The sequence below is a fragment of the Columba livia genome, chromosome 2 (assembly GCF_036013475.1).
Source record: "Columba livia isolate bColLiv1 breed racing homer chromosome 2, bColLiv1.pat.W.v2, whole genome shotgun sequence".
Classification (NCBI taxonomy): domain Eukaryota; kingdom Metazoa; phylum Chordata; class Aves; order Columbiformes; family Columbidae; genus Columba; species Columba livia.
This window is the reverse complement of record NC_088603.1, coordinates 11,684,662-11,697,962: the sequence shown is the minus strand read 5'-3', so window position 1 is coordinate 11,697,962 and position 13,301 is coordinate 11,684,662. Positions and strand designations below refer to the sequence as shown.

At 42.0% G+C, this 13,301-nt stretch overlaps 1 protein-coding gene across 4 annotated transcripts in view; it reads left to right on the top strand.

Annotated features, from left to right (window-relative positions):
- DIP2C (disco interacting protein 2 homolog C) overlaps positions 1-13,301 on the top strand; it is a 322,911-nt gene that overhangs the window by 288,284 nt on the left and 21,326 nt on the right. For 3 of the 4 annotated variants that reach the window (XM_065050486.1, XM_065050483.1, XM_065050487.1), the window contains 2 exons: positions 3,259-3,288; positions 4,998-5,059. In XM_065050486.1, coding sequence (XP_064906558.1) covers positions 3,259-3,288; positions 4,998-5,059 — 92 coding nt within the window. The remainder of the gene's footprint in view (positions 1-3,258; positions 3,289-4,997; positions 5,060-13,301) is intronic. The other variant, XM_065050485.1, reaches the window with a different exon arrangement.

Below are 13,301 nucleotides of genomic sequence, written 5' to 3'. Positions count from 1 at the left end.
TACTTCCTACCTCCTTGGTGGCTGGAGTTCTGTGCGATGGATCTTTCCCTCACTGTCTAGCAAAGGGAACTTTGTTAGTAAATGTCGGACTTAATGTTTCTTTTTACTGAGTGATAGATGATACTTCCTGAGGATCTTCCATATTAAAAGTAATAGGGGACTGCTCTGCAAAGAGTGCGATGGAGGCCATGCACTTTATCAGAGGGATGATTCACACTTAGCGCTGCAGTGCGGTGCTGGGTGAACTCCCTCAGATTCTGTTTTCCCACCTTTGCTATGAGTCATGCCATGAAGTTCTTTTCACAGCTCCAGCGGCTGTGCTTGCGTACGTGAGATTGTCAAGGGTGCATCAAAAATTCCATTTCTGAGCATCACTGGAGCAGAAGTAGACTCAGAGTAAACACTGCAGCCACATCCTTAGATAGCAAAACAAAACCCAAAACAACAATTCTTTTTCAATTCTTAGAACTTCTGATTGCCTAGTTCCTTACTATGGGGATGGGAGCAGGAGAGACCAAGTAGCTTGGCTTTTGACTTCAGTGGAAATGAGGTACAGGCCGAGTGCTGGCACACGGTCATCCCTACTGCTGCCTTGCTGGGCTGGTCCCCTCCACGGTTCTGACCTGCGATGTTTTCCCAGCGAATAAAAGCCTGGCGTGCTGCAGAGGTTTGCACGGACCAGGAGTGGTTCACTGGTGGCAGCCTGTGCATGGGCAGGACATTTACTTAGTCCAAGAGATGTGACTTACAATGTACCAGTTTTCAGACAGAAAATGATGTTTGGCCCATTTTATCTCCTTGAACACTACCTAGCATGTCCCTAGGGATATCAGATCCAATAGAAGTCGTGTTATTTCTTGTTGCCAGCATGAGAGATGTTCTCTATCCATCTCGACAAATAAATGTGCACAGGCAAATTGAGTCAGTCATTCTGGTCTTGGCTAAGACTGCTTCTTTTGAAACACTCTGAGTATCTCAGCTGCAGCTGGCCATAGGAGGACCATGCTGAGACTTCATTTGCTGTTTCTCAAACCCTTCGTTAGTTAAAAGCCATGTGAGGCTCTGGTATTCTCAAAGTCCTCTCTGGACCTCCAGTATAGTCACAGACAATGAATTATGTAACTGATGGATTTCAGCAATTCTGCTTTTTTGCAGTGTTCATGGAATCACAGAATGTCAGGGATTGGAAGGGACCTTGAAAGCTCATCCAGTCCAATCCCCCTACTAGAGCAGGAACACGCAGATGAGGTTACACAGGAAGGTGTCCAGGCAGGTTTGAATGTCTCCAGAGAAGGAGACTCCACAATCCCCCTGGGCAGCCTGTTCCAGGCTCTGTCACCCTCACTATGAAGAAGTTTCTTCTCATATTTAAGTGGAACCTGCTGTGTTCCAGTTTGTATCCATCTTATCATAGGTTGTCACCGAGAAGAGCCTGGCTTTCTCACCCTTTACATATTTATAAACATTAATGAGGTCACCCCTCGTCTCCTCCAAGCTAAAGAGCCCCAGCTCCCTCAGCCTTTCCTCACACAGAAGATGCTCCACTCCCTTCAGCATCTTTGTTGCCCTGCGCTGGACTCTCTCCAGCAGTTCCCTGTCCTGCTGGAACTGAGGGGCCCAGAACTGGACACAATATTCCAGATGTGGTCTCACCAGGGCAGAGTAGAGGGGCAGGAGAACCTTTCTGACCTACTGACCACCCCCCTTGTAATACACCCCAGTTACCATTGGCCTTCCTGGCCACAAGTGCACAGTGCTGGCTCATGGTCATCCTGCTGTCCACCAGGACCCCCAGGTCCCTTTCCCCTACACTGCTCTCTAATAGGTCATTCCCCAACTTACACTGGAACCTGGGGTTGTTCCTGCCCAGATTCAAGACTCTACACTTGCCCTTGTTATATTTCATTAAATTTTTCCCCGCCCAACTCTCCAGCCTGTCCAGGTCTCTGGATGGCAGCACAGCCTCTGGCGTGTCAGCCACTCCTCCCAGCTTGGTGTCATCAGCAAACTTGCTGGCAGTGCACTCTGTTCCCTCATCCAAGTCATTGATGAATATATTGAACAGTACTGGTCCCAGTACCCACTCCACTGGATACAGGCCTCCAGCTGGACTTCGCCTCACTGACCACGACTCTCTGTCTTCTTCCCTTCAGCCAGTTCACAGTCCAAACCTGGATCATTAGTAATATGATATTAGTAATATATGATATTAGTAATATCTCTGCTTTGGGGCAACAATATAATAAGCAGATTCATTCTGTTTTTTTTAAATGCTCCATCTTGCCCCACACCCAAATTAAGCCTGTTTTAAGATGCAGCTGTGGCAGTTTCCTGTAGTCTTTAACTTTGCTGGAATTCTTCAGGTTGATGAGAGGGATATGGACACCAGTGCTCTGAGAGCTGTTTGTATTCAGACGCTGTGGGGCAAGTCCCACTGCACCAATCTGGTGTTCGCTGCTCCACGTGACAGCAGTGACTTAGTACGAGTCGCCACTGTGTGTTATCCCTCGCTGTGTTATCGACTGTGGTGGAAAACTGGTGGGGTTTTTTTGGCTTTTAATTTTACTGTTTGTCATAGCAAATAGACTAAGAATGAATTCTTGGACTATGAAGATACTCCATTTAGTTACAGTCTTCTTGTAATTAGGTTGTGCACAAACTCTTCATTTTATTTCAGTTTAGGAGCAAGTTAATCTTGATGAAACAAGGTGTAAGTATCTTTCTCCATTGTATGCTAGTTTTTTTTTTTTCCCAAAAAGAGAGCTTAGTTTTGATTTTCAGAGGGCATTGCTTACAAGCTTCTTTTAGTAGTGAAATGGCAGACCTGAAACTCCTGTCTCAATAGATGTGCATTAAAATAGCAGAGCCGTAATGTTTACTGATGACTTCACCAAAAACAACAAAAAGATATCAGTATGCTAGACACATGTTTTCCACTAACAACATTGTCTGTAGTGTCCTAAAACCATTTAAGTCTGTTTGTCCAAGGTTAGCAGTCTACAGCTGTCTCTTCTGTTGCTCTACTAAAATGTTGACACCTCATTTTTTACTTTTTTTAACCTTTAATGGTATAATGGTTAATTTGTAAAATTCCTGTATTTGACATTGTTTTTCTTTTTATTTTACTCCCTGCTTTTTGCATTTTCCTCTTTTTTTTTTTTTTCTCCCACCCTTCATTCCCATTTTTTTCTTATTATTTTCGTCTTGTGTTACCTTCTTTCCTTCTCTCCCTCATCCCTGCTATTCCTGCTGCTATAGCCTCACAGGCTGGGGAAGCTGGCCGAGCAGGTAGGGGATTTTCATGTTCCCTCAATACCCACCTATCAGCTTCCAACAGTGGGACAGACTAGAAATTGAGTCTGGAGATTTGGGGATTTTCAGATCCTTCTATGAAATTATAAACAAGTCCAGTACAGCTTTATCTGGATGCAGGTTTCATCAAATATTAGCTCTCTGTTATAACTATTTCATTCACACTGAAAATAACAAATACTATAGTGGTTGTCTTTGATTTTCGAACTTGACTGTTTCCATTATTTAATAAATCAATTCAGGTTTAGTTTTATTTTTAAATATAGCAAATTTTTGCTTGGTTTTGGTTTTTTGTTATTTTGTTTTTTCTTTTAACATCATTGCATATATTTCAAATGAGTTCTCCACTCAGCACTAGTCTGTTACACTGCTGAGTTTACTAGTAGAATGAAAATTGTGTCGTTAGTAGCTAGAGAGGATATTGTATCTTGTATTGTGTATAACAAGCTAAAGAGGCTAACATGCATGTGCAGTTCTCTTACTCTTTTTCTCCTCTGGTGGTGGGTCACTATCCGTATCTGTACAGTAAGTATCAATTGGTAGTGGTAACTCTTCCTCCTTCAGATACAAAAATTATCATTTGTGGAACTCCAACACAATTGTTAGTGCTCAACGAATTGTGTGGAACTACCAGCCAGCGTTGCAGAAATGCAAAATGTAGCCCCAGACATTCCTGATGTGAAGAGTTATACTCTGGAATATATCCCAAACAGGATAGAAACCACCGGGAGTTGATGTTGCCTGTTGTTTTGAGTAGTGAGCATCTAAATATCTGATAAAGGAGTTCCTGCACCTGTAGATTACCAGGGATAGGTGATTTTATATCCCAAAACGAACATTTTGAAAGTTCCAGTGTTCCAAAATGAAGTTGTGCCTTTCTTCTATCTTTCTGCTTAGCAGTGACGTGAGGTTTGCGGCAGAGAGCCCTAGACTAGGGCGCTGAGAATTCACACCATGTGCAGTGGTGAGGAGTTTGAAGTCTCGGATAAGGGAAGATCATTGCAGATTACAAAACTGCAGCAAAGCTGTGGGTGGAAAGGCCTAAAAGACTGCATCATCCCTGCATGAAAGGAAACTAAAATTAGTCTACTGCTTTTCCAGTAACTAAATATGGTGACATAAAGCAAAGATTTAAATTACGCAGTGGAAGAGTGGAAAGGAACAGAATAGTTGTTTACAGACCTTCAGTCCACATCGGTCCATGTCATGCGTGCTACCTTTACTATCTTTAGCTTCAAGTATGTTCTCTGTTGCATGTATGGAATACTCTCAGTAAACCATGCTTCACATTCCTGACCATGTGCTTCTGCCATTAAACTGTGTCTCCTCAGCAATTTCCGCATTCCTTTATATGGCAAAACGTGTTTAACATTTTTTGTATGTATCCATGTGCTGATTACTTGGCCTTTTGTAGCAAATAAAACCTATGTTGACATGTGTTTGATTAAGTAGTATGGCCGCTTGATGTTTTTCCCACCCCCAAGGTAACAAGTACCTGACGGTAGGTATGTTTTTCAGTGCTCTTTCTGATTCTGTAAAGCTGAGCTTTGATGAATAGCTTAAATATAACTTGTCAATTGATTGGTGTAATTAGCAGTGAAATTAATGTTCAGTTATTTGGGGGGTAAAACTCTGTTTTTCCTTCCAGCCTTCAGGTTCTGATTAGCTGATGTTGTTGTTTACAGGGAACATCTGGACCAGATCCCACCACAGTGTATGTTGATATGAGGGCACTGAGGCATGACAGGTGGGAACCACCTTTTTCTTTTTTCTTTATTGCACACAATTAACAGAGTTTCTACCAAGAAAGCTACTTCAGCAAACCTCACGGTCTCTGCAGACCTTTGTAATCCTCAGAAATAATTTGTGCTAATTCCTGCATAGTGACACAGACATTTTTATTAGTTGGTTCATTAATTTTACCATTGGTAAAACTGAAGCATCTGACGTGACCACAATGACTAACGAGATTCCCGGCTTTTATTGCCTTCAGGATTTCATGACCCAGTCACTAGTGGTGTTCCCCAGGGGTCAGTGTTGGGTCCCGTCCTGTTTAACATCTTTATTGATGATTTAGATGAGGGGATTGAGACCATCATCAGCAAATTTGCTGATGACACCAAGCTGGGAGGGAGTGTTGACCTGCTGGAAGGCAGGAGCGCTCTGCAGAGGGATCTGGATAGACTGGAAAAATGGGCTGATTCCAATGGGATGAAGTTCAATAAGGCCAAATGCCGGGTGCTGCACTTTGGTCACAACAACCCCCTGCAGCGCTACAGGCTGGGCGCAGAGTGGCTGGAGAGCAGTCAGGCAGAAAGGGACCTGGGGGTGCTAATTGACAGGAAGCTCAACATGAGCCATCAGTGTGCCCAGGTGGCCAAGAAGGCCAACGGTATCCTGTCCTGTATCAAAAACAGCGTGATCAGCAGGACAAGGGAAGTGATCCTTCCCCTGTACTCTGCATTGATGAGGCCACACCTGGAGTATTGTGTTCAGTTCTGGGCCCCTCAGTTCAGGAAAGACATTGAAGTGCTGGAGCGGGTCCAGAGAAGAGCAACAAGACTGGTGAAGGGACTTGAACATAAGACCTATGAGGAGAGGCTGAGGGAGCTGGGGTTGTTTAGTCTAGAGAAGAGGAGGCTTAGAGGTGACCTCATCACTCTCTAGAACTACCTGAAGGGAAGTTATAGCCAGGTGGGGATTGGTCTCTTCTCCCAGGCAGTCAGCAATAGTACAAGGGGGCATGGGCTTAAACTCTACCAGGGGAAATTTAGGCTGGATATTAGAAAGAAATTCTTTACAGAGAGAGTGATCAGGCATTGGAATGGCTGCCCAGGGAGGTAGTGGACTCACCGTCCCTGGAGGTTTTTAAACTGAGATTGGACATGGCACTTAGTGCCATGATCTAGTAAACGGACTAGAGTTGGACCAAGGGTTGGACTCGATGATCTCTGAGGTCTCTTCCAACCCAGTCGATTCTGTGGTTCTGTGATTCTGTGATTCTGTGATTCTGTGATTCTGTATTCAGGTCCCTCGGCAATCGAGTCCTCTTGGGGCTCTTGGCTTCACAGAGGTGTTTCTCCTGGGTTGGTCAGTGGGGAGACCATGGTGGGGGGTTGTTGCAATTCCTAGTCTGCAAGACTAGGAGGGAATGGATTATTGACTTCAACATTGTGAGCAACCACATTCTGTAACTCTGGGTATTTTCTGGTTCCACCTTTCCTTTAATGTCAGATACAGGTACAAGAAGTGAGAACTAAAATTTGCCACTGGCAGTATTAAGGAGATGTCTGAAATCTTGTGATTGGAGGGAAACTTGTGATTTTAGGTGTAATTTTAGAAAATAAACATGCATATATATTTCATGTTTTTAATACTGTGGTCAAATCCTAGCAGGTAGTCTGCTTACGAAATTTTAACAAACTAAAAAGTTTCCTGTTAACTCTGGGGAAGGTGAACATTTAATTGACAATGTTCAGCAGGCCTGGTTCCTTAAAAACATCATTATCCAAACAGGGCTGCTTTTTGTTATTGGTTTTTGGTTGTTTGGGGTTTTTTGTTTGTTTATTTGGTTGGGATTTTTATTCTTTATCTTTCTTCCTTCTTAAAAGCTTAACAGAGAATTCATTCCCTTAGCTGAATACCAACTTTGGCTATATCTAAGTGACTGGTTTAGCTTGCAGGGTGCAGACTGCAGGTCACTGCAGGCCCAAATTCTCCTCTGGATGGTTAAGTCAGATACAGATATAGGTATGTTCTTATAGCACATGGAGTTTGGCAGGAGGAAGGAAAGAACTGCAAGATACTTGACTCACCATTTCTTTCTTCCTTTTGCACATATTACCAACAATAGTGCTTATGTTTGATGCGTTCTTTGGGATGCTACTGTCCTTCAAGGTAACTTTCTTTGACCTATAATTGACCTTTAAGGTACCTTTCTTTCTGTACTGATGAGGAGGGAAGCTTACATGGATAACTTTGGAAAACAAATGTTTCTTTTTTAGTAGACACAGTAAGCTGAGACTTATTTACCCATAGCGTTTGCTCTAATCTCAGCTCTCTAAAATGGTTGAACACAATGTAGATAGATATGTGCAAGCATCATTCAAGTGCAGAAGAAAGAGCTGATGAATGATTAAAAATAAAATTGTAGTTATAGAAAGAAAAAAAGCAAATGTAGAGTAATTCCTTATTTGGAATTATTTTTCTGAGAGGAGAAAGAAATTTATAGAATATTCATTGGAAGGCAAGTATATAGAAGCAAATATATCTAGAAAGAAAACAAAACATTCGCAGTTAATAAAAATTATAAACGTTAAAAAAAATTTTATATATTTGTACAGAGGAAATTAGATTTACTGTTCATAAAAGCTGCATAATCCATGGGTATACTATTTCCCTGCCTTAGAATATCATTGAGAAGTAGGCATCATTACTGAGGTCGGATTTGGCAGTGTATTAATTTATATTTAGTCACTAGTTCTACGGAACATGAGAGATGGTCTTTAGAGTTGGCTTCTCAGATTGTGGTAATGCAGATTTTAATTTGATAGATTAAAGCTGTGCCTCATTTACTCAATCCTGTGGCATTTAGAGTTAGATTCATTGGTCATAAATGAGGGGAGAAAACAACTTTATTTGACATAGTCTCTTCACACTTGCTGTTTCTAACGATTTCAGTGGGATTGAATGTCACTGTTGCTTAACGGTGACTGAAAGATTGCTGTACGTAGATGTGAGGCTGTAGAGTAACAACCCACTGAGCCTTTGCAGGTCAGCCAGTCCTCCAACAAGATGAAAAATTTACACTATACACTTGATGTGAGAAATTTTTCTTTATATTTTAGAAGATACTTTCTAGAATTTGAAAAAGGCTGATTTTTTTTTTTCTTGGCATAACACTTTCTGGTTGCTGCAAAAAGCAGCTGTGGTTAACCTTTTGAGATCATTCAAATCCTGTTCACTTCTATAAAAATTGATCAACAGTTTGAAAACAACTGTTTCAAGCTCATCTGGTAACTATGTGTTCACACACTTCACAGCTTATGAAAATGTTGTTGTTTGGTGGGAGTTTAGATCAAAATAATGGTGCGATGTACAATCTGCATAGAGGTCTAGGGGTGGTCAGTCAACCAGACAAGACATTTCCTCCCAGCTCCCACTGGGTTTGGATGATTTGCTTTTTATGTCAGGGCGGAGGTTCTCAAGCACTTTTTTGTGTGTGTTTGAGCCACCAGCCCACTGGTTCAGCTCCTGGGAGCTCCCACAGCTGCCAGCCGAGGGCGATGCCTGGGACTGCGCTCACCTGGAGCTCCAGGGAACTTGTGCCAAGGGGTGCAACCGCTCAGTCAGTGGCTGTCACCGGTTCTGATACTGGATGAAGGCGTGATTGCCCAGCTGAGAGCACCTGGTGCAGTTGTAGATGCTACATCTACCCCAGCAGGTCCTCCAGTAGAGCCCATGTTGGATTTGCTGGCACTCATGAGGTGTCCCAGGCACCCCATGCTGCCTCAGGTGGCACCAGGCACCTCTTTTGGGAAACCAAGTAACATCCTCATAGCCAGAGCATACAGCTCTGGCTTGTTCTCACTGACAATACATCAGTATTGTTGTATTCAGTATCATCAAAGGAGGCTGAGGAGAGACGTTATCTCTGTCCACAACTATGTGAAAGGAGGTTGTAGCATGGTGGGGGTTGATCTCTTCTTCCAAGTGACAAGTGATAGGACAAGAAGAAATGGCCTCAAGTTGCACCAGGGGAGGTTCAGATTGGATATTAGGAACATTTTCTCCATGGAGAGGATTGTCAGGCATTGGAACAGGCTGCCCAGGGCAGTGGTGGAGTCACCGTCCCTGCAGGTGTTTAAAAGGTGGTTAGACAACATTCTTAGGGACATGGTTTAGTTCTAGAGTTGGGTTATTGTTGGACTCAATGATCCTGAGGGTCTCTTCCAACCAAAATGATTCTATAATTCTATATTGATTATCTAAAAATCAGAGCATCCGCAGGCTGGCCAAGGAAGAACGAGCAAAGACAGGCAGAGCCCACCTGGGCTCAGGAGAAGACTCCTGAGTTAGACCCAGATGGCTGATAATGCCCCTGCACTGCAGGGCTATGCGGTTTAGAGAGGTTAACTCAGATCCAAAAGACAAAAGAGGTGGATTATTAGTGGCCATGCAGGAGCTGGCACGGCTGGTCCTGGTACAGGACTTTGCAACTCAGGTCCTGTGAACGTGCCCGCAGGCACCTGTGGGAGGGCAGAGGCAGCACAGCCCCGGGCATGAGCACCCTGGCCAGTCCTTGGCTCCAGGTCTCTGCTGATGCCTCTGGGAAAACAACTTTATCCCCTCTGCTCCACCTCAAACAAACAAACAAACATACAAAATACATTTATTCTCGTCTCGCCGTCTAAACTGCTGGTTTTCACATCACTCCATCGTCACTTCAGAACAGTCATGTTCTCCTCAGAAAGCTTTTTCAGGTGGTTAAGCACAAGACACCTAAATATGCTAAAAGTTGAGAAGTGTTTGGAAGAATGAAAAGAGAGAGATCCTTTTCTCATCGTATCAAAACACCATATACTTGAAAGATCTTGGCTTTTATAACACTTACATGCTTTAGCAGTAAAGATGTAAATTTAAAGCCCAGGCATTCCTTTTATCCAGGATGTTCTGAAACAATATCTACGTGTCTTTATAAAATTTAAAATGTCTGACAGAAAATACTTATCTGAGATTAGCATAATCATTTCACAGCCTTCTCATGCTTAACAGCAGCTTAGTTCTTGGTAGAAAAATTATTTATTGGCAAAATGAGCCACTTCATCAAACTGAGAATAAACCTCATGTGCATTCCAAAATAGATCTTCCCTTCACATAGACAAGGCGAAAATTAAGTTTTCTTTAGGAGGTCAGGCTGGATTTTCGAATGTTTCAATATATATGCAAATATTCTATTTTTTTTAATTATTATCCAAAACTCTTTTCAAAATGTTACTGTTTTAACCTGATATTTTTAATTTTGAAATTACCTTAAATTTGAAACTCATCTGGTATGAATAAAAAATTAAATATGAAAAACGTTGAATTGGAATATTTTTACTTCTTTAAATTTTTTGCCCAAATTTCTAATGTAAGAATTTTTTTCATGCATTTCTGTATCTTTCATATCTAAAATATTGTATAGAGGATTTCCTCAGAAGTTTTAATTAGTGAGCTGGAGGATCCATTGAGTGATGGCCGAGGGAGATCATTGATCTTCTTCTAAAGTCGAAACTTCCTGCAAATCCTGGAAAGATGAACATCCCCCTGCATCCTTGTATTCTCTTCTATAGCAAAACCTTATCCATAAAGCACAAAAGTTTATGAAAATCACTGTTCTGCCCGAAATGGAGCAAGGGAAGATCTACTTCAGTGTTGGAGTTTATTTTAAAAGGACAAAAAAGAAAAAGGAAACAAATGCATTGCCATGCATGTGTAACCCCAACAGCAGGTTAAAATGTCACCAGTGTTCTTGTTCAGGAGAAGGTGGGGACAACTTAGTGGCTCTGGTGGAGTGAAGACTTGTAGAGGGAGAGCCACTCATCAGGTCACATTCCTGTTGATGAAGATTTTGGTATTATTGTTTTGCATGCACTTGTAATACAGTTTCTCCTTTTTTGACACCATCTGATTATTGAACTGCATCCACATTTTGTACCAAACCAGGCAAGAATGAAGACTTTCAAGCAGTGTTAGTGAACACTGTTCTCAATTCCATTTGATACCAACTCAAGTTTCATGCACTCAGGTGTCCTTACCCCCCATATCCTTTTGATCCTGTCTTTAAATTCCATTGTTCCCTTTGGTGAAATAATGGGTGCGTTAAATGCTCATTTCAATTGTTTAATTTAATCTAGTTAAGTCTTTATTTTGTCAGTAGCATTACAAAAATGGAGAATTTAATTTATTAAACCTTTTTGTGGTTTACTAGACTCCCTTTTGAGCTCATTGTAATGGTGAGCTGCTTGGACAGTGGTCACAGACATGGTGAGGCAGGTGGCACCAAAGAGGGAGCCAAATCCAGGTGTAGGATATGCCAAATACATTAGAAGCCAAAAGATACATTTGGGTTCAAGTTACTAATTTTTTTAGTCTGACAGTCAATCGATGTGTGGCTTGTGGTATCCATAGTCTCTCATTTAAATACTCCCACTCCGTCATCAGAACAATTATTTTAATCTGATTAACCTTGGTATTTATTAAACAAGCAGTTTGTGAAGCTGCACAGATAAGTGTCTTCTTTTCATATGTGGTCACTGGCATCTTCTTGGAGTGATAAAAATTAGTGTATCTCTTAAAAAGAAGTATACTTATGTCATTACCAGACTTGATTTCTTAGGAAGTCATTTCTATGTTGTGCTAAATCTTATTTTTTGTTTTGGACTTTCGGGGTCTTCAGAATCTCTGAACTTCATCAGACTTGCTCAGACATTGCCTGCTTGACAAAGGTGATTTCAGGGGGTGGGAATTCTGAATATCATTCCCTAAGCAAAGGAAGGAACAGCTGTAGCATTTCAAAGATATGTGAAAACAGTTACTTGGGATTTATTTTTATGGGTCACATATACGCTGAGCCCAGTTACAAATGCAGGCTCTGTCAAAAAGAATCAGTTAAGGCTTTGGCTTCATTTTAATATATTCCAGCATTTCAGACTTCATGCAGGGGAAAAAATAGCCTTTTATTCTGGCTCTCAATTGTTTTTCCTTCTCCTCCATATTTTACCGAAACTTTCACGTTGTGTATACATTGTTTTGGGTAATACCAAGCAACAAAGCCACAGGAGCTTTTTTTCTAATTCTCAAAGACTTCTACTCCATCTACCTTGAAAAATACTCTTATTATAGGGTTACCAGACAAAAGAACTACTTAGCTAAATTATGACCTACGCTGTAACCGCAGCGGTGCTCTGTGTCGCAGTCATGGCGTGGAGAATAACCATTTTATAGTCATGTAGCAGGGAAAAGGGACGGGGGGGAAATATGTCAGAGGGAGACACGCTAATGCCAAGTGACAGTAAAATAGTTACCTTTGTGAAACTTTAATTGATTAATCATACTTGAAAGCCATTTGCCAATGGCAGCGAAAGAGAAACTTGGAAGCGCGCTCGCTGCGTGCCGGGGAGCGGAGCTTTCTCCAGCTCTTGCAATGGCTCAGTGCACAGAGCCCAGGCATGGCCTACAGAACATCCCAGTCCTTGATCTTGCACTCTGTGTGGGGTCCAAAGGGGTAGTCACAATCCTTTATTGCCCTCTTGGACAGCCAGCCACCTTTTCCCTTGCGGTGAGATTCAGTAGGTGAAGTGTGTAGAGTATTTTGAGGTTTGAAGTGCTATATACCTGGTGAACTGTTCAAAACATAGACGTGACGAGTCGTTGGCCTCAGAACGCCACCAGTGCTCTGTACGCAATAAGCTCATTTGCAAATCGAATTGTCAGGTACTGCCAGCAGAGCTATTCTCGTCATCCGAGCTCCGAGGATCTTCTCACGTGGGTGGCTCCAATTCCCAAATCCCACATCACCCGTGTTTTCTGGTTTTGGATTGTCTGTTGCTTTAGCTGTTTGGGTTTTTTTGTGTTGTCATAGAAGCAGGTTTTTCATGGAAAAATGAAAATACTTTTAGCCCTGTGAAGTCAGTGGAAGAGGTAACTCGATTGAAAGGAGGAGGGGTTGAGGTTTTTAAAATAAAACCTGAGTCTCTCAAAGTTTTCAGTATGGTAAGTAGTGATGCAGTATGATTTTGAGGAGTCTTTGTAGAAATTCTGGCTTTTACGCATTTTGCCTATTAACTTTCAGAATCCCATTAGTGAGTTTAAGCTGTCTGTCATGGTACTGACAAAACCCTCCTCGTTCTTCGTGATTTTGCTCAGGAAGTGCAGCCTTGGCCTTTTAGCATTGTGTTTTCTTTCTGCCATGTAAACGCTGCTGTCTCAAAAATCCCCTTGGTGCT